This window comes from Chlorocebus sabaeus, chromosome 9 (assembly GCF_047675955.1).
Source record: "Chlorocebus sabaeus isolate Y175 chromosome 9, mChlSab1.0.hap1, whole genome shotgun sequence".
NCBI lineage: Eukaryota > Metazoa > Chordata > Mammalia > Primates > Cercopithecidae > Chlorocebus > Chlorocebus sabaeus.
In genome coordinates, this window is record NC_132912.1 from 21,751,153 (window position 1) to 21,772,973 (window position 21,821).

Sequence of the window (21,821 nt, forward strand, 5' to 3'; positions counted from 1 at the left end):
CTGCTAGATACGTTGAAAATTAAAAGTAGGAATAGTTACCTTTGAATGTGCCAATCCTTCTTTTTAAAAAATTTGTAGTTATGGCCAGGCGCGGTGACTCACGCCTGTAATCCCAGCTCTTTGAGAGGCCGAGGCGGGCGGATCACCTGAAGTCAGGAGTTTGAGACTAGCCTGGCCAACATGGTAAAACCCTGTCTCTACGAAAAATACAAAAAAAAAAAATTAGCTGGGCATGGTGGCAGGTGCCTCCTGTAATCCCAGCCACTGGGAAGGCTGAGGCAGGAGAATTGCTTGAACCCTAGAGGTGGAGGTTGCAGTGAGGCGAGAACACGCCATTGCACTCCAGCCTGGGTAGGGGTGAAACTCTGTCTCAAAAAAAAAAAAATTTGTAGTTATGTAACTTTTTAAAAAATTGACATGTTGAAATGGTAAAACAAGAATGAAATTTGCTTTTTCAGAAGGTCACACATTTTGCTTATATTCTTAAGTTGGAGAATATAATTACTAGATCTATTAGAAGGGAAAACTTTAATATATTTTCAGATATAATTCATTTATCATTGTAATTTTTTCCATTTAGGCAAATACCCTATCTGGATCTTCGCTTAGTCAGGCACCGTCTCTTATGTATGGCAATAGATTAAATCCAAATTCATCAATGGCAGCTCTTATAGCTCAGTCTGAAAACAATCAAACAGGTAAGTTTTCAAGAATTATTAAACTCTAAAACTCTACTCTCACCTACTTTAAGTTTTTTCCCCTTTTGGTTCATTTTATTTGAAAACATTTAGGGATGTGGTTTAATAGAGGATTGTACTTAAAAAAAAAGATTCACAGTTGGAAAATGTTAAATATTTCAGGTGATGGATATGTTAACTAGCTTGATTTTATTATTCCACATTCATATATCATAACATCAGTTTGTACTCCAAATTTATATAATTACAAATTGTCAATTTACAATAAAAAAAGAATCACAGTTGGAAGTCAATAGTATGCTGTGCTGCAAAATAGCGATGTGCTTTTTTTTTTTTTACTGTCTGAAATGGAAATGTTTCAGCAGAGCCATCAGCAGGCAGGAATGCAGCAGTGTCTCCTGTGACTTTTGTGATTGATGTGTTCAGTTTTCAGTTCTATGCAATGAAAGTAACATAACACTGGGCTTGTCTGTGAATAGCCTAAACCTTTATTTGCATAATTCATGAAATTGTATTACACAAACTTGGTTAAAAAATCCTGTTAGAGAATTTCTGCAGTGTTTAGTAATCCTGTGAATGTTCACCAGTTGACGTTTTGTCGCATTTGTCTCTTGTACTGTCTTAATGAGCCACTGGATTTGCTTTGTTTCATTCCATCCTTAAGGATTGGTTGACATGTCCAAGTAGTCATGCCTGTTTGGGGGAAGGGAATGGATTTAGCAGTTCACCAAGAATGGATCAGTCTGTCTTTACTCTTTAAGGGTCAGAGGTTACCTGACTCAGAATAAGAGGACAACCTTGAAAGAGGCCAGATAAGGTGATCTTTATAAGGAAGTAACTGCAGGGGAAATACAAGTTACTTTCCAAGCAGAGATATTTGATATTACCTAAGGAATATTTTGAAAAGTTAATTTTTTTTTCTTTAAAATTCAGGATTCTGTATTCCTGCTTGTTTTTGTCAATTTGGAAATTTAGTGTTGTATGTGATTTTATTCTTGGGTCTAACACCATAATTTTAGTCTTGGTGTGCAGCTCTATGTAAATGTGTTTTATGGCTTGTCTTGGGATGCAAAGTGTTAAAAAATACAAAGCATACGGAGTTGCTGTGATAAGCATACAGATTAGCTGTCCACAGCTGTGATTCATTACTTTAACCGTAGAAATTAAAAGTGGCTGAGGGGAGGGTACAGCAAATGCAAACCACGCTTCTGTGCTGTAAAATTGAAAGGAATGAAAGAACAGAACATAATCCATGGCCTTCTACACCCACAAAAACGTGTAGGGACAACGCCTTACATGCCACAGTTCAGCAATTCTAAACTAGCAACATGCTAGATCTTCTTTCATGGGAACTGCAAAGATAGTGGTAAAGGTTTAATGTATGTTTTAGGAAAAATCAGGGCAAGAGTTTAAAACCTCTTATCTAGTGAGAGTCACTTTATCAGCTCTGAAATATTTACACTACAGATCAAGATCTTGGAGACAATAGCCGCAACCTAGTTGGCAGAGGAAGCTCACCCCGAGGAAGTCTCTCACCACGGTAAGCACTATTTACACTGCAAAGTATAGGCAAAGGAAACTGAGATTTGGAAACTTTCTTATCTCATATCAGTAGAGTGTACATTTGTGAGGTTATAAAAGCATTCTACAGATAAGAAGCATGTCTAGACAAGAAAAATGATTCCAAATTAATTTAAATACTAATTTAAACACCATTAGATTTCTAAGTAAAACAAATCCCTTTCCTTTGGTTTCCAATCAGTTCGAACTCTTATTTATTACTCGTATATTGATTTGAATAATTCTTTTTGATCATAAAATAGTTTTAAGATCTCTTAAAGTTGTAGACCCAAGACTTTCAACTTTGGGTTCGTTTTAGCTCTGTTATAGGTATAGCACTTAATCCCTTAGTCTCCAGTTCCTAATTCAGTAAAGTCCTGTGGTAGATCACTAAATTCCTACTAGTTCTTAAATTGTTTAAATCAGTTATAGCAAATGTATTACAAGTTTTTTGAAATTATTTTATGACAGTATTCAGGTACCATTTATTAAAATATAATTAGTATATTTGGGGTTACCGAACTGCATATTCCTTCTGTTCTAAATGGGGAGAATGTTGTATGAGATACTGTGTCTGTTTGTAGGGGAGAATGGAACTTTGGTGATGGCTATCTATTAATTTTATTTCCCTTCTGTGCCTTCTCTTTGTTTTCTCCGTGTTCTCTAATTTAGGAACCCTCCCTCAAGCATGGTGTTAGACTGGGTGAGAATGGGTGAGAATGGAGAGTAAGAGAAAAACCCATTCTAGGGTCTTTCTTCTAAGTAAGGGAGAAATGTGATTAAAAATGAAAACTTTGGTCAGGCGTGGTGGCTCGTGTCTATAATCCCAGCACTTTGGGAGGCCAAGTTGGGAGGATTGCTTGAGGCCAGGAGTTCAAGACCAGCCTGGGCAACATGGCAAGACTCCATGTCTACAATTTTTTTTTTTTCCAAAATGAACTTTTTCATGTGATGACAGATCGTGAATAACAGTATTGCTGATATATTTGGGGAATGTCTGTTAAGGAACATCTTTTTTTTTTTTTTTTTTTTTTTGAGAGGGAGTCTCGCACTGTCGCCCAGGCTGGAGTGTAGTGGCCGGATCTCAGCTCACTGCAAGCTCCGCCTCCCGGGTGTGCGCCATTCTCCTGCCTTAGCCTCCCAAGTAGCTGGGACTACAGGCGCCCGCCACCTCGCCCGGTTAGTTTTTTGTATTTTTTAGTAGAGACGGGGTTTCACTGTGTTAGCCAGGATGGTCTCGATCTCCTGACCTCGTGATCCGCCTGTCTCGGCCTCCCAAAGTGCTGGGATTACAGGCTTGAGCCACTGTGCCCGGCCTGGAACATCTTCTTTATCATAGAGATTAGTTCAGTAACCACTAACTTTATTTTCTAATGGTACATCTCTAGTGGTGCCTTTTTTCCTATATAATTCCTGGGTGAACTAAAAGTAGTGTTATTTTCCCTGATTGAACTCTGCAGAAAATCAAATATTCATTCTTTGGAAACCAGGAATCTGAAGAACACAGTGATAAAATTATCTAACTAGCCTGTGATTTTATGTTGTGATTACTTCTATGTTGTTTTTCTTTTCAAAGAAGAAAGTTAATGGATGTTTGCTCAGTGTTTAGTGGAAGAGCACTTCTCTGTCACCCTTTTAAACTTGAAATACTACAAGCTACCGAGAAATTATTAAAAATCTCTTAGTGCTATTTTGCTTAGTACAGTGTTTCCTTTTCATTAGTGAAATGGGACTTAACAAATGGTACTAAATTATTTTTAGCATATTATTTCCAACTTCATATTACTCTTTAGAAATCAGCCTGAAATGTAACAGCCTAAATTATTCTGGCATAATGTACTATTTGCAGAGGGATGGCCAATTGTATGTAGCCCATAATGTTTACATATGGAATAAAAACCCCATTTGTTTAACATCTTACGAAAATTTTGTAGAGCAGCATATTAAGGCAGTGTCAAGAATTCTAGTGGGTTGTTAGAAGACCTGAGTTGTGTAGCCCAGCTCTTGTCACCTCACCAGCAGTGTGTCTTTGGACAAGTCACTGAAACTCCATCCTGTTTCCTCATTTGAAAATGGACCAGGCTTCGACTTCTCACTAGGTTGTTGTGGAGATCATATGAGATATATACAAACACATTGGAAATTCTAAAGCTCTTTAAATGTATTATGTTAGCATGGTAGCTGGAGATCAGAAATGGCCACACTTACTAATTTAAAACAAAAAGTGGAGTGAACATTACATGTTCATCTTAATACAAGTACTATTTGTTTTAGAAGGGTTGTTTATCATTTCAAGTATAGATCTAAGACATTTTAGAAATATTCATGTAAAAGGATCGAATAAAAATTGCTTTGGGGGCTGGGCATGGTGGCTCATTCCTATAATCCCAGCAGTTCGGGAGGCCTAGGCGGGAGGAACACTTCAGCCCAGGAGGTGGAGACTAAGCTGGGCAACGTGGTGAAATTCCGTCTCCCCTGCCCAACCTCCCCGCTACCCCCCCCCCCCCCCCAAAAAAAGCGCTGGGCGTGGTAGCGTGTGATTTTGTGGTCCCAGCTGCTTAGGAGGCTGAGGTGGGAGGATCGCTTGAACCCGGGACCGAGGAGGTCAAGACTATAGTGAGCCATCACTGCATCACAGCACTCTAGCATGGCTGACAAAGTGAGACTCTATTTCCAGAAATGAAAGAAAAAAAAAATGCTTTGGTCTTATTTCTTAATTGTGAAAATACTTGAAAATGAGTAATTTTTAATTTATAACAAAAGGCTGCTTCAAGATTGTTAAACATTTCTTTTTAGTGATATTTGAGATTTTAGTTGGTTGTAAATTCAAATATCTTTCACAGTATTATAATTGTTCAGGGTTATTGTGATAGCAAATATATCAAAGCAGAGTGGTGGAACTCTTTTCTCTTCTGGAAAATTATTTTTAAGTCTAATTTTGTCTTTCACCCTTTTGTCTTATGCCATACCAAGTTATTTTACAGCCTATTTCAGAGATTGTTGGTGGTGTGTTTATATTTTCTAGTGGTTTTTAATTATCTATGATGGCTAGCTATTCCCTTGATTCTATAATATTGAGAGGAAGAATGATAATTACTCAATTTTAGGGTAGATTATGGTTTTCTAAATCCAGGAACCTGATACTTCTGGCATAGGCAGCTTGATGTTATAACTCATACAGGAGAAAAGGGATCAGCTTAGGTAAGAAACTGCACTCTCTTAAAAGCATTCCCCTTCTTTTTAACTTGAGAATTGTTTTCAACAGATCCCCTGTAAGCAGCTTACAGATTCGCTATGATCAACCAGGCAACAGCAGTTTGGAAAATCTGCCTCCAGTAGCAGCCAGCATAGAACAGCTTTTGGAGAGGCAGTGGAGTGAAGGACAGCAATTTTTATTAGAACAGGGTACTCCTAGTGACAGTAAGTATTCATTTTCTTACGTGTAAGTCAAGACGGATGGGCAGATGGACAAACAGGCAGATGGATGCAGAAGTCACTTTTCATCCAGAGTAGTAATGGGATTATGATATACATTTCATATAATACAGTGAGAGAAAGTATAAGGTAGTGGTTTAATAGAAGAGATTCTATAGTGTTACTGCTTATACTTGAATCCTGTCTTTACCTGTTATTAATAGTATAATCTTGGGCATGTTTTTTAAAGTTCTTTAGTCTCCTATTTTTACAATTGGGAATAATAATGCACCCATATCAGAGGGTTATTGTGAGGATTAAATGACATAAAAAAATATTAGGACCACTGCCTGGCTCATATATAGCATTGTCTCGGTGCTTACCATGATTATACATATTGGTACTTTGTGTCTCCACTGTACTTTGTTCTTACCAGTTTACTAAAATATATGAGCACTGTCTTCTCTTAGCCTAATTGTTTGAAGAAAACTTGCTCACCTCTGGAAAACTTACTTTAAAAAATACATATAGTCGGCCGGGCGCGGTGGCTCACATCTGTGATCCTAGCACTTTGGGAGGCTGAGATGGGCAGATCACGTCAGGAGATTGAGACCATCCTGGCTAACACGGTGAAACCCCATTTCTACTAAAAATACAAAAAAAAATTACCCGGGCATGGTGGCGGGCGCCTGTAGTCCCAGCTACACGGGAGGCTGAGGCAGGAGAATGTTGTGAACCCAGGGGATGCCAAGATCGCGCCACTGCACTCCAGCCTGGGTGACAGAGTGAGAGTCCGTCTCCAGAAAAAAACAAACAAAAAAAACATATAGTCAAGTATGGCCGGCTAGCTTCTTCATAATTTGGAGGAAGAATAATAATTACTGAATTAAGTCTATAATTAATATATATTATGCTTATCATCTGTTGGATTATATAGAGCATGTACTATATATCTAGATTTCAGTATCTTCACCATTTTAAGTATTAGGGCCATGGGTGTAAAATGCAGAGTTAAAATAGGTGGTGGTTAGCTGGAGATGTGGCCTTGTCTTAATTTTAGGGAAAAATAGGTGATTTTCGTCATTTTGGAGTATAAACTTTTGCTGCTTCATTTTATTGAAACATTTTGCTTATTGTTGGCTAAGTGCCATAAATTGGTATTTTGTGAATGGTAACCTGACAAAAAATGGTAATTGTGAGGAAATTTCATGCCAGGCTAATCCTTTAAACACGATAGCTGGAGGATAGGTTTAGCTTAGTCTTATTGCATCTCATTTGGGCCCACTAAGATCTCTTTGTGGGATCTTGGAGGGAAGGGATAAAAGCTAAATCCTTGGGAAATGGCCAGATGTGTCTGTACCAGAGGAGTTGTATCTTCTGAAGGCCCTGAGGTCATGTTAAACAAATACAACTTTTTAGTACGTGATGGACACTTCAAAAATCTTGACAGTAACACTCTGTGTTGTTAGTTGGGAGGTCCAAGTTGTGGAAGGAATTGAAGTACCTGAGGTGATGGGGGCCAGACCGAAAGCCAGCCTGTTCACAGGGGATGCGCCTTTCTCCAGGACTGGAGACGTGGCTGGGCGCACACATAGCGCTCCCTGCTGGGTGACCTGCAGAGCAACATGCTGAGCAGCTGGGATTAGGGGCTTCCTGCCAGGAAGTCTGATGGCAGCACTTCGTTTAAATGGAACAACAAACAAAAACATGTGCTTGTTATTTTGGTAAAGGGTATTGGTGCGATCCTTAACCATTCTATATATGACTTCAATGAAAAATAGTGACAGGCTCTTGAATTTTTAATAGGCTTTTATTTTTACAAAAATAAAATGACATCACTTTTCACTGAGAATGGAAAATTACCTGAAGCTGGTGTGTGTTTTTTGGTGTGGCAACAAAGTTTCCAGAAGGTACATCCAGGAACACTTTGCCTTTGTGCTTATAAAAATACAAACATAGATAGGAAATTTAATCCCACATACAAATTTAGGAACAAAACTTAATCATTTAGAAACACTTTACAGAATTTCTACTGTTCTATTGTAACTTATTTCTAAGGTTACTGGCACTGTGTAAAATACTTAGTCTCATGTGTGTACTTGTTATTAAAAACTATCCAAATGTGTGCTAGTTTTAGGAATGCTGAAGTCATTACACCAACTTCAAGTTGAAAACCGAAGATTAGAGGAACAAATTAAAAACTTGACTGCCAAAAAGGAACGGCTTCAGTTATTGAATGCACAGCTTTCAGTGCCTTTTCCAACAATAACAGCAAATCCTAGTCCGTCTCATCAAATACACACATTTTCAGCACAGACTGGTAAGTGTGAAAATATTTATTTTGTATCTAAAGAAAATAGGCTTTCAATGTTATTTGTATTATAAGTGAGTAATAATTGGTCACCAGTTATATGAAGATGTAGAAAAGGAATGATAGGTCGTTTTTGAAGGGCATAAAGAATCCTGTTAAGTGATCAACTTGAATTTACTTTAACTTCCTTAGTCCATAATATAATGGTAACATTTACTTAAATGTCTAATGATCTCATTATTGATTTAAAGTGATGGTATTCAGTATAGATTTTTTTTCCTGTTTAAGTCAGTTAGGAATAGCAAGACTTGGTATTTAAGTGGTTTTGATATGGGCTTCAGCATAAGCTTTTAAATAAGCCTTTAATCTTACACATAATGTAATTTAATAGGGTAAATAGGTTTCTTTTTGTCTTTTATTATTCTAGCTCCTACTACTGATTCCTTGAACAGCAGTAAGAGCCCTCATATAGGAAACAGCTTTTTACCTGATAATTCTCTTCCTGTATTAAATCAGGTAATTTTTGTGTGGTTATTTTCATCTGTGTGATTTACTTGTAAATAGTATATTATGTCAGATGGTTTTAAATTATTTTAAACAGTTTTGCTGTGTTCTTTAAATTTAGTTTCTCTTCTTTCTTACGCTAGGACTTAACCTCCAGTGGACAAAGCACCAGCAGCTCATCAGCTCTTTCTACCCCACCTCCTGCTGGGCAGAGTCCGGCTCAACAAGGCTCAGGAGTGAGTGGAGTTCAGCAGGTCAATGGTGTGACAGTGGGGGCACTAACTAGTGGAATGCAGCCTGTAACTTCCACCATTCCTGCCGTGTCTGCAGTGGGTGGAATAATTGGAGCTTTGCCAGGTAACCAACTGGCAATTAATGGCATTGTAGGAGCTTTAAATGGGGTTATGCAGACTCCTGTCACAATGTCCCAGAACCCTACCCCTCTCACTCACACAACTGTACCACCTAATGCAACACATCCAATGCCAGCTACACTGACTAACAGGTAAGAAACTTAAGTATGTTTTGGGTTTTTTAGTGTAACTAACGGAGTACCAGTGTTGTCTATGCCTTAGATTGGGGCTTTCAATGTATTCCTTGAAACTTAGATTTAAATGAATTCACTTATAGTGACAGCATTAAATATGTTCTGTGCTGAAAATTAGTCTTAATCTGTGATGTCTATTTTTAAATACTAGTTTTTCTTATTTGTATATTGAATTCATATATCAAATTCTGAAGAAAGGTAATATAGTGGAGATAACATGAATATTAGTTTCTTAAAATGTAATATTTTTAATATTCTAATCAAAGATTTTGGTATAGGATAAAGGTCATTTATTTATCTGAATTCCCAGAAAGTGAGACTCACTGGTTTCACTGTACTGGAACTGCATTTGAATGCTTGTTCAAAACTAGGGGACTAAAGCTATGTTGTTATTAAACATACTGTGTTGTTATTAAACATACTTTTGGGGGAATAAATACTTTTAAATGGATTTGCAGTGGGTACTAGAAAGCTGTTTCCTCTAGCTCTCTTCATTGGTGTTTAGTTTTACCATTGGGACCATTAGAAAAGGATAAGTCAAATCAGTAGTATGTTTGGATTCTTTGTTTCAAATATGTGTTTACTTAGTGTGAGTTAAATTATCCTTGAATAATTAAAGATAAATTATTACATATGCCTGTTAGAAACACATGTAAATTTCTATTCCATAAAATAAGGTAGGGCCTATTTGTTTTATAATAAAAACATTTCTTGACAATGTGAATTCTTGTTTAGCTATACACATACATATATATATACACACACACATAATTTGTACATAATTGTTTTCAAAGTGTTTGGATTAAAAATTGTACTTAAGTTATAAAACATCAAATTGAAAAGTTGTCTTTCATGCTTCTAAAAATGCATTAGAGGTGTGTAGTAAAAAGTAAGAATTGTAATCATTTTTCAGTGCCTCAGGACTAGGATTACTTTCTGACCAGCAAAGACAATTACTTATTCATCAACAGCAGTTTCAGCAGTTGTTAAATTCTCAACAGCTCACACCAGTAAGTTCTTTCTTTTGATAATATTTTATTAGGAGCATGTGTTCTAAGCTGTAATATTCAGTGTGGGTATAGATTTCTCCTTGTTAAATAACATTATTGAATGCATAATCCAAAAAGTTTTTCTTGCCATGTGGTATACAGGCTGTGATACCTGCAGTGATGTCACATTCACTCCTGAACTTAAAAGTGACAGGGCACGTGGCATGGTGCTGCCATAGGCTCTGGTAACACAGTGCCGAATGAGATGTGGTGTGTGTTTTCCCGGAGCTTCATTTTGATACAAGAGATGGATGGACACGATGAACGCTTTTTGGTTCTAATAAATGCTGAGAAGAACAAGGAAGTGGAATAAGGGGGGAAGAGCATAGGGAACCGAGGACCATTTTATATAGGATAGCCCTGCCTCTGCAAGGGGTGACTTTTGAGCACAGACTGACCTGAGAGCTCAGGGAGTATGCCACAGAGAGAAAGCATGTTGGAGGTAAAGGGGCAGCTGCTGTCAAAGGCCTGGGCATGCTTGTGTGTGGAAGAGGAGGCAGCAGCAGTGTGGTCAGGGTGGGAGAGGTCAGAGCCAAGCAGGGAGTCTCAGATGATTGCATACAACCTTTCTTGGCTGTGGCAAGAAATTTGGACTTTATCTTGAATACGATGAAAAGCCACTGGCGATTTTTAAAAAAATCTATTACGGAGAATTTCAAGTGTACCAAAAGTAGAGCGGAGAGCACCCTGAAGACCTGTGTAGTCCTCCTCCTCTCACCTGGCACTGATAATCTCAGTTTTGTTTATCTTATTTCATTCACCATTTTTTTCAGGATTAAGAATTGGAGGGTTTTGAACAGAATAGTGAAATAATGATTAATTTACATTTTGAAGGATTAGTTTTGCTGCTATATGAAGAATAGTCTGTGTGTATAGGGTGTGGGGGAGTGAAGACAGGCAAAAGTGGAAACAGGGAGGGAGTGACCCAGGCAGGAGACGTAGGTGTTAAAATAGTATAGACTATGTATTGAAAACTGCCTGGAATTGTGGTATATATAGTTATATTTTTGAGATGGAGTTTTGCTGTGTCGCCCAGGCTGGAATGCCGTGGCACAATCTGGGCTCCCTGCAACCTCCATCTCCTGGGCTCAAGTGATTCTCCTGCCTCAGCCTCCTGAGTAGGTGAGACTACAGGCATGTCCCACCATGCCTGGCTAATTTTTTTTTTTTTTTTTTTTTGTAGAGACAGGGTTTCACCATGTTGCCCAGGCTGGTCTTGAACTCATGACCTCAAGTGATCTGCCCTTAGCCTTCCAGAGTGCTGGAATTACAGGTGTGAGCCACTGTGCCTAGCCCAGATGTTTTGAAGATAGAACCAACAAGACTTGTTTGCTGGACATACAAGAGAAAGAAGAATTCTGAATGGTTGGATAGTGACTTTTACTGAGATGTGGAAGAACAGAATCCAGCCAATTTTGGAGAGAAAAATAGGTGTCATGGACACACTAAGCTTGAAATCCCTTTAGATGTGCAAGTCAAGTGGAGATAAGACAGTTGCATAGTAGGTGTCTGGAGTCCCAGGCAAAGATGCAGTTAGAGATAGAAATCTGGGGTTAGTGCTGCACAGGTGTTGAGAGCCATGAGATTTGATGCAGACTCCTAGAGCATGAAGACTGAGTCTTAGACACCCTAGAAAAGAATAAGCCAGTAAAGAAAGGCTATTGAGAAACAGTGGCCAGTGAGCCTAGACAAGGACACTGTGGCATCTTAGGGGCCAGGTGAAGGAAATGTTTTCAGAAAGGGAGGAGTCAACTGTGTAAAATGCTTCTGTGGTAGGGTAAGAATTGACCAGCCGGGCCCGTGGTGGTACATACCTGTGATACCAGTTAACTGAGGGGCTGAGGTGGGAGGATCACTGGAGCCCAGGAGGTTGAGGCTGCAGTGAGCTGTAATCATGCCACTGCACTCCAGCCTGGACGGCAGGAACTGTTTCTTAAAGGTTGTCTAGAGACGTTTTACAGTTTGGGTGTGATAAAAGTAAAAACCTCGTAAATGGTTCAAAAGAAAATGGGAGGGAGAGGAAGTAAAGATAGCATATGGGCACCTTAAGACATGTCACTTTGGAAAGCAGAGGAAGGGGAAGGAGGAGGTGGATGTGGTAGTACCACGGGACAGTTTCGACTCATTTTGAATGTGACAGCATGTGTGTATGCTGATGGGACATTTCTGGCATAGGAGAGAAGAAAGGTGCTAGCAGAGGAGGAGATGAGAACAGTATTTCACTGCACCAGCAGGGCAGGCAGAACAACTGGAGGTGGGTTTTATGTGGAGAGTTGAAGCAATCCCACTTTCAATGCTTCTGATTTTCTTAATTAGAAGTAAAGGGAGGGGCCGGGCGCGGTGGCTCAAGCCTGTAATCCCAGCACTTTGGGAGGCCGAGACGGGCAGATCACGAGGTCAGGAGATCGAGACCATCCTGGCTAACATGGTGAAACCCCATCTCTACTAAAATAAATACAAAAAACTAGCCGGGCGAGGTGGCGGGTGCCTAGTCCCAGCTACTTGGGAGGCTGAGGCAGGAGAATGGTGTAAACCCGGGAGGCGGAGCTTGCAGTGAGCTGAGATCCAGCCACTGCACTCCAGCCTGGGCGAGAGAGCGAGACTCCATCTCAAAAAAAAAAAAAAAAAAAAGAAGTAAAGGGAAGGAGATGGGTGTTAACGGTTAGATGAGAGGGGAGATGGGAAATAGAGAACTTGGAGAAGGGGAGAAAGTATGGACCGAGACCCAAGTGGGGTTGTGGCTCAGGTGCAGGGCAGGCCTGGCCCTGTGGACAGTCATGGGGCTTCCTCCAGACCCATTTCCCTAGCACTCTTCATGTAGTTGGGCTGCTTGGAGAATGATTTTCAGTCTGTTTTTAGAGGGGTGTTAAAGGCATACTGCATATGAGTGTATATAAATTCTTAATTGCTGGCCGGGGATGGTGGCTCATGCATGTAATCCCAGCACTTTGGGAGGCTGAGGCGGGCAGATCACAAGGTCAGGAGTTCAAGACCAGCCTGACCAACATGGTGAAACCCCGTCTCTACTAAACATACAAAAATTAGCTGAGTATGGTAGCGTGTCCCTATAATCTCAGCTACTCAGGAGGCCGAGGCAGGAGAATTGCTTGAACCCAGAAGGTGAAGGTTGCAGTGAGCCGAGATCACACCACTGCACTCCAGCCTGGACGACTAGAACGAGACTCCGTCTCAAAAAAAGAAAAAAAAAAACTTAAATGCTGACACTAAGATTGGGATCTTGTTTTTCTTATCTGTTGCCTCATCTTAATATGAGTACTAAAACTCCATTTGTTTGGGTGTCTTCCTATTAATCAAGATTTTACTCTAATAATAGCACGTGTAGATGTCTCATTTCCAGAACTTGGTTAAGGAATTTTCAGCACAAATTGTTGCTTGGAGACCATGAGGACTAAAGGACTGTACTTTTTCCTTCATCCGCCAGTGTTGTGGGCTAAAGTTTGTTCATTTACAGGGATCAAACGATGTAGGTGAGAATTTGTTGGAAGCCTCCGCACAGCTTCCGCCCGACACTCTTGCTTGACCCTGCTTCCCCCAGATGACCTGCATGGTGCTAAATCCAGTGGTCAGTTCTCATTCTTCATCTTATGTGACCTGGCAACAGCATTTGACAGAGTTGATCACTTTTCCTCCTCCTTGAAACATTTCCTCCCCTCAGCTTCCAGGATACCACATCATCTTGGTGTCTTCCTATAACTGGTCATTCCTCTTTAGCATCCTTTCTTGGTCCTCTTCTTCAGCCTCTTGAGTGCACCCAAGGTGGAATTCAGTGATCTCCTATCGCTGTCCTTAAATAGCATCTCTGTGCTGATTTACATCTCCAGCCAGACCTCTCTGTGGAGCTTCAAGCTCCTGTAATCCATCTGCTCATTCAGTAGCTCCACTGGTTGTTTTTTTTGTTTTGTTTTTTGTTTTTTGTTTTTTTGAGACGGAGTCTCGCTCTGTCGCCCAGGCTGGAGTGCAGTGGTGTGATCTCGGCTCACCGCAAGCTCCGCCTCCCGGGTTCACGCCATTCTCCTACCTCAGCCTCCTGAGTAGCTGGGACTACAGGCGCCCGGCTAATTTTTTTGTATTTTTAGTAGAGATGGGGTTTCACCATGTTGGTCAGGCTGGTCTCGACCTCCTGACCTCGTGATCCACCCGCCTCGGCCTCCCAAAGTGCTGGGATTATAGGCGTGAGCCACCACGCCGGGCCTCCACTGGCATATCTTAAAAGACATTTCTAACATGATGTGTCCAAAACCAAACAGCTGATCTTCCTGCACAACCCTGCCCCACCCATCGTTTTCCTCACCTTAGCTGATTGCAGCTCCATCCTCACTCTGACACCCCACATTGACTCCATCCTGAAATCAGACTCTGCCACTTCTCAAAACCTTCCCATTTTACTATGAATACAAGCCAAGCTGGCCATGCCTTGCCACTGCAAGCTCTGCGTTCTTCTCACTTCCTCCTGGCTCCCTCCACCCTCCCCAGGTCCTTGCTGCTACTGGATCCTGCTGGACCTGCCCCTCTGGAGGCCCTTGGCACTGCCTGGAAATCCTCGTCCACCCCCATATCCACCCAGCTAATTCCCTCATCTCCAAATCTTCATCCAGATGTTAACTTCGCAATGAAAACTGCCCTGGCTAATCTGCTTAAAATTACAACCTGACCATTCAACCCTACTCCCTCCAGACTTTCTCAATCACAATTCTGTTTCCCTTGACGCAGAGCAGTAATCACATTCGAACGTTTTCATTTATTTGCCTTTCCCTGCTCAATGTGTTTCAAGCACCAAAAGCAGTGCCTGGCACCTAGTAAGCGCTCAGGAAATCTATAAATATATGCTGCATGAAGTATATGCTTGCTGTAAAGAGTGATCTGTAACTGTCAAGAAAGCACCCTAATGACAGGCAGGAACGGGAACTTTAAAGTTGTTTTAAGTTTGGAAAGGGTAGGACCACGCATGATGCATTCAAATGTCCACCTTGATTTCTCTAAGCTGCTGCATTCCCTCATTGATCATCACGGATAACCTAATAGAAGTCTCCTATGTGTGTTCTGTTTTAAAAATAAGCTGTTCACTGAAGATATTGACATTTTATAGCAGATAGTTATTATCTAGTGCAGCATATTTTCCTAGATGAGATACTTGTTTTCTTAGCAAATATCTAATATTAAAGGAAAGAAAACATAAGGCAGATTCATCTGACTGCTGAATTCTGTGCTCCCACTCACTTTCTCTCACGTTTTTCCCTAAGGAACAACATCAAGCCTTTTTGTATCAGTTAATGCAACATCACCACCAGCAGCACCACCAGCCTGAACTTCAGCAGCTGCAGATCCCTGGACCAACACAAATACCCATCAACAACCTTCTTGCAGGTACACAGGCACCCCCACTTCACACAGCTACTGCCAACCCATTTCTCACAATCCACGGAGATAATGCAAGTCAGAAAGTAGCAGTAAGTATGTTTTCCTTACTACATCTAATGAAACAAGAACTGTATTGAATAATCAGAGATGATCATTTTCCAGCCTAATTTTGTTCCCCTGATTATTTCTTCTTAAAACCCGTTGCTTTTAGCAGATGGATATTATAGGCAAAGGATCTAAGCCAATTTATACATCCCCTAAGTGTATCAGTTTGAATTTGCACATTAGGTTTGAAGGCTGTTTTATAATTCAGCAGTTTTCAAGATGACAGTATATTTTAGTTAGCAAGTCATATGGGACAATCAAATCAAAAGACAATGGTTGGTGCTTTCTGAGAAGCTTTGTTTAGTTATAGAACCAGTCTATGTAACTTGAAAATATTTTTATTTTACTCTAAAGTGCTTTTTACTGATTAAGTATATTTATTACCAAGATTAATACATACATTTTAGGGCACACAATCCAATTATTTTACCAGATTACTTTAGAGAAAGTAAATCAGTCACATCTGTAATGGAATTCAAATTTTTAGTTATTTTCATGTAAGTGATGGCATCTTACCCTTTCAATGTGAAAGTTAAATTAAAAATGGATGCAGGAACAGTATTCTACACATACAGGAGAACCCATTTTAAGGCCGTTTCTTTCTATTAATTCTCCCCTTCAATTAGATCTACTTTACTGGAGTATAAATGTTTCCCCTAAATTCCAGTTCAGGGCAGAACCCTGTTAGAGGAAGGCTATGGGGATGTAGAATGGAGACTGGACATCAGGAAAAGGAAGAAGGGAGAGACTGAGGTGGGAGACTTGGCAAATGAGTGTTCAAAGTTGCAGTGTTTGCTGTTTCCCGTTACTTTGAAAATTTTGTTTACTGTGCTTTTAGTCTTCAGAAACTTTAGTTTGTACTTAGTAATGAGAATTATTCAAAATAGAGGATTGTTTTTCATGAACTCTTCAATGCTTTCTGTTTGCCCTCTTGTCTCGCCAACTTCCTGTCATCACACACGGCGTTTACCTCTCCAGTGTTCTGCTGACATGGGCAATTTTCAGTGATTCTGTATTGAGTTCTTTGGTAGCATTTTTTCCCTCTGTGTTTCACAAGTTTTTTTCTTGTGTTAAGAAATGCACTAATTACAAACTTTTCCTAGGTTATACAATATGAAATGTATTTAATGGAAAATCACAGTAATTTAATGAGATAATAGAGGAACACAGTGCTGGGGGGTGCTGTTTGCTCAGTACCCTGCTATGTGCTGGGGTCCTTGCTAGATACCGTGACATCTGATTTCAGTCTTTAAAGTAATAATAGGCTGTAACTCCATTTTTTATAGATTAGTAAAAGGAAATGCAAAGAAAGCCCAAGGACAAATAGCAAATGTGGAATCACAGCCCATGACTTTCTTGGCCCATAAAAATTTTGTTCTCTACAGTACCATGTTACTTTTGTGGAAAAGTTGATTTTGGAAGAAGAATTCTGCATTCATTCATTTAGAAGTTCTGTCCCTCAGATGGGCCCACCTCTTTGGTCTTTTTATACTGTTGAATTTAATGTTTTTGAAGTATTTACTAGTAAATTCATGTCTATATATTATGTTGCAATTAGCCTTGCCAACTTAAAAGAAAAAAGGGAATAACTTTCTATACCACATTTTATCTCAGTTTCAAATTGGGAGGATATTATCAAAAGTTGATTTAGCTAACGCATCTGCTCTTTTGTTTAACTGCAGAGACTTAGTGATAAAACCGGGCCTGTAGCTCAAGAGAAAAGTTGACACCTGAGAAACATCTAGAAATTGCCTGTCCTGCTGTTCTAGCACTTCATCTGGCTGCCTTTGCAGTCCTTTTACTACAGCTATGAAGAAACGCAACAAGAAACTTAATGCACAACAAAGGATTAATTGCCGCAAGGACATTCTTGTAAGGGTTTGATTAGTTTTCTTGTTGCTTTGTTGCACTGAAATGGAATTCCCATGCCCCTACCCCTTACCCCAATTTTTTGAACATGGAAAGAAAATTTAATACGTTTTTAAAGTGATATAATTTACAGGCAATATGTTTATCAACTCAAGAATATAGTTGGTACACAACTAGGTTTATAAATTGGAGATATGAATAGCAAAACTAAATACTTGTTCCATTTACAAACTACTTGATTTTATTGTACAAGTTGAAATATGCTCTTTTGTTTGGGTTACAGTATGCTTGCTCTAAGTCAAATTCCAAGGAACTAATTTCTTCTGGAGTTCCATTGATTCAATATTACAAATATATAGCGCATCACCTGGGACTTGGCAATCTTTGTTAAAAAATATTTCCTTTCTAATGGGATTTAGCCAGTTTTGGTAATCAAGTTAGGATGGTAATGTCTGCATCTGCTAAAGGTAATTTTCTTTTGAGAATTGCTTTCTTTAGTGTTAAGAGCTACTCATATTTTAAAGAAACCTTGAGTTAACTGAGTTCTGAGGCTGCTGGGGGAACCAGATCAATTCAAAGCGAAATACTTCTTTCAGAAAGGGGCCACTCTGGAAAGTGCTGGTGGGGTTTGCCCTTGATCAAGTGCCTCCATTGTGCTGCAAGGGCTCTAGACAGCAGGGTGGGACAGTCAGTCCTCCGAGCAGCAGGAATCATCCCTTCACACCTGCAGCCTTCCCATGCTTCCGCCTTTATTCAGAACTTTCTGTGCCACTGTAGATAGCTCAGGCAAAACTATTACCTGGGTATTTATCCACTAATGAGTCACAAGAAAAGGAGTGGATTTGGTAAGAATAGAGGGTTGTTTTATTTTAACCACTTCCCATTACTGACCATTAAAACAAAAGCTCACCACTAGAGTTCCTGAAAACAGGTGAAACCTGTATGACAGACCTTCCACTTTGGGGAGCCACACTTTTGATGTGACAGTACCGCAGAGTGATCCACCATGGGGCATGTAATCACCAAACTGTTCTTTGGTGTGTGAATTATTAGTGGAAAAGACCCAGCTGTAATTAGACCTCCACTGTGTACTTAGCTGGAAGAACATGTTAATTCTGCAATATGTCTCTTGGTTAAACATTGCACAGTTCTTACCTCATTTCTGTAAATAAAGTTTTGTGAATCTGTTTTGTATTGTGAAAAATTCATAAGATAACATTGATATTTTGATTTGTAATATTTCTAATTGGTAGATTTAATTGAAAAGTAAAATTAATTTATTTTTATATGTTCAGGGGAATTTTAAAGTCAAGTATTTTGTAGATAATTTAAAAAATCAGTGTGGTTTATTTTACTTATTTAACCCACTGGTTGTTATTCTGTAACAGTTTGTATAAATGGTAAATTTTGAATGTGTTGTTATTTTACCTAGATGTAAAATTCCACATGTATTAAAGTGTACAAAGTTTTGTTAATAAAATTTAATAATGTTTATAACTCTGTGCCATTCTCATTTGGAGAGGATGGAGGGGGTACATCCATGTTCCTTCCTCAGGGAGTCTTGGCCTGTGTTTTGTGTTTGGAGCACTGTTATATTGCCCCGGAGTTAATGGAAACTCTCATGAGCAAATGCTATACGATGTGCAAGGCATTCTGTAAAGCAGTGTGCAGTACAAACCCACCTCGGGCTCAGAGATCTTGGATCATCCTCAGATGAGAGGGAGACTGAAGAGGGAAATAGCGTCGGTGGAGATAAAAGGAAACAAAGTCCAGATAAGATAATTAATTAGAGCCCATTGATAAAGCAGTACTCACACTTGGTAGAGATTGGATTCCTGTTACTTACAGTTAGCTTTAACTAGAGGCATTCCATGAAAGAGAAGCCCAATCTATTTAGTGGGCTTGGTAAGCATCAGAATCACCTGTGGTACTTTTCAAAAATATAAATGCTCAGACTTTATCCCAGACTTAATTGAATCCAAACATACTGATCTGTGTCAAGTGCTCCTGGTAATTAAGAGGCAAATGAACAAGAAAAACTGGTCCTAGGCTATAAACTTTATTAAGGAGCGAGTTTTGGGTTCCTGGAGATTTTTTTTTTATGCACATGAAAAAATTACTATTCTAGAAATTCATCTGTCTCCCAAGGTGAAGGATTACCTTCCCTCTAGAATGACAGGTGACTCATCCATCAATTCCTGCGAGTTTAGTTTCTTAACACGTGTCCTTTGCCTTAGCTGCGTGTTTGTAAGCGTCCACTTCTGTAGCTCTCTGGCTTCCTGGAGGCTCCAGGACATTGACCTCGTCATCCTGCGTTGCTGCCCTGCAAGGCCCTGGCAGCTGCTGGTTCACATGTGCGCCTTGTGTTCTGGAAGGGCTCTGAAGAGCTACTGCCCTGCTGGTGGCCCTGAGCCTTGAAGAAGGTCGACACTGACTGGTTGCCATCTGCACTTCTGTGCTTTAGTCCTGTGGTTGTGCAGTCCATGCTGTGGGTCAAGATCAAGCACTGGGCCAAGACAGAAAAGCCAAGTTGTCGTCTTATGCTGTCTACCAAGCAGAAGGGAAAGATGATCCCATAATCCTCCCAATAGGCGGGAGAGACCCTTGGAGTTTGCAAGGGAGGTACCACCTTACAATGAAATGTAATTTTGCTCTCATAAGTGGATTATGTACTTAGGTTTTAAAAAAGATGGTCTCACTCTGTCGCCGGGCTGGAGTGCAGTGGCAAGATCATAGCTCACTGCAGCCTCAAACTCCTGGGCTCAAGCAATCCTCCTGCCTCAGCCTCCTGAGTAGCTGGCACTACAGTTAAGAGCCAACGTGCCTGGCTCTCTGGGTCATGTCCTTCCAAGTAGAAATCTCAGACAAATACTGTTCATCTTAGTTTTACTTGTTGAAAATAAAACATCAATGATACCATCTTTTCATATAAACTAGGCTTTTCAGAATGAAATCGGGGTGAACTTTTATAATTTGGAAGTCATTTTTAAAATAATTTGTTAAAATGCATGTCAATTGTTTTTCCATTCCCCAATTTGTTATTTGCAACAAAAGAAATGTCCTTTTCGCACCACTTACTAATTTTTGCAATTCAGTAAAAATTTATGTAAAAATGTAAGTTTCGTTTGACTATGACTTAGGTCACAGTTCAAGTTTGGCAGGTCTTTCTTAAGGGACAGATTCCCCATTGAGGTAAACGAACAGGGGCACACATGTCCCTTCTAGCTGTCTGACATATCTCGGCCTCAGATCCCTGGCTGCATCAAGGTCTGGAGGTCCACAGTCACATGTGGAGTAGACAAAGTGCCCATTTTCCAAGTGTGTGATCCACATCCACCTCAGGGCACTGGTGACACTTTTAGGTGTTAGCATTAACCTATTTAATAAAAATTAGCATGACCACTTTTTAAAAAATTTGAAACCAGAAAAAAAAAAAAAAGTCCTGTCACTGTTTTTTGAGACTGAGTCTCACTGTCACTCTGGCTAGAGTGCAATGGCACAATCTCAACTCACTGTGACCTCCACTTTCTGGGTTTAAGCAATTCGCCTGCCTCAGCCTCCCAAGTAACTGGGATTACAGGCAACCACCACGCCTGGGTAATTTGTATTTTTAGTAGAGATGGGGTTTCACCATGTTGGCCAGGCTGGTCTTGAACGCCTGACCTCAGGTGATCCACCTGCCTTGGCCTCCCAAAGTGCTGGGATTACAGGTGTGACCTACTGTGCCTGGCCTTTCACTTTTTATAAAATATGATACATCTGTAATTTTAATATTTTCTTTTCCTACATGGTTGAGTGTTCAAAGTTACGGCCTGCTTTTGTCACTTAAATAAAAAGTGACAGGAAAGATCTTAGAAATCAAATTTTGTGTTTTTTAAATTAACCATTTTCTGGGCCAGATGGGCAGTTTCGCACTGGCATGGTTGTCACAGCATGAGCTCTAAATGTTGTTCCCTTGTCTTTTAGGGGAAGGGGGTCTCAGGGGATTGGAGGAACGGCAGCATAAAGGGCAGGGTTGGGAAGGACCAGCGCTAGTCACAAGGGATCAGGTGGGCACAGGAAATGAGGCTGGAAGAGGGCTGTGGGTTTGGAAGAAAGATGATTGGTGCTGTGCTGGAGCGTGGTTTCTGTAGTTCTGTGGCCACAGAAGATTGTAAATGCACATTAAGCCAGCAAGCGGCGTGTGGATAGGGCAGTGAGGCGCCCTCTCTACAGAACAAAGTTAGCCAGGCATGGGGTATACACCTGTAGTCCGAGCTATTCAAGAGGCCTAGGTGGGAGGATCATGTAAGTCCAGGAGGTCACGGTGGCAGTGATCATGCCACCACACTCCAGCCAGGGTGACGGAGACCTCATCTCTTAAAGGGGCGGTGGGGTGGGGGGCA

At 40.2% G+C, this 21,821-nt stretch overlaps 1 protein-coding gene across 17 annotated transcripts in view; it reads left to right on the plus strand.

Moving 5' to 3' along the window:
* LOC103237988 (protein AF-10) overlaps window positions 1-18,933 on the plus strand; it is a 212,535-nt gene extending 193,602 nt beyond the window's left edge. For 14 of the 17 annotated variants that reach the window (XM_073018774.1, XM_008002463.3, XM_073018772.1 and 11 more), the window contains 9 exons: window positions 581-698; window positions 2,166-2,238; window positions 5,524-5,678; window positions 7,804-7,992; window positions 8,411-8,499; window positions 8,631-8,992; window positions 9,948-10,044; window positions 15,345-15,551; window positions 17,250-18,933. In XM_073018774.1, the coding sequence (XP_072874875.1) occupies window positions 581-698; window positions 2,166-2,238; window positions 5,524-5,678; window positions 7,804-7,992; window positions 8,411-8,499; window positions 8,631-8,992; window positions 9,948-10,044; window positions 15,345-15,551; window positions 17,250-17,294 (1,335 nt within the window). In that variant the 3' untranslated portion in view covers window positions 17,295-18,933. Of the gene's footprint in view, window positions 1-580; window positions 699-2,165; window positions 2,239-5,523; window positions 5,679-7,803; window positions 7,993-8,410; window positions 8,500-8,630; window positions 8,993-9,947; window positions 10,045-11,266; window positions 15,552-17,249 lie in introns of those variants that run through there. The other 3 variants (XM_008002469.3, XM_073018776.1, XM_037983391.2) reach the window with 3 other exon arrangements.
* Window positions 18,934-21,821: the final 2,888 nt, after the last annotated feature.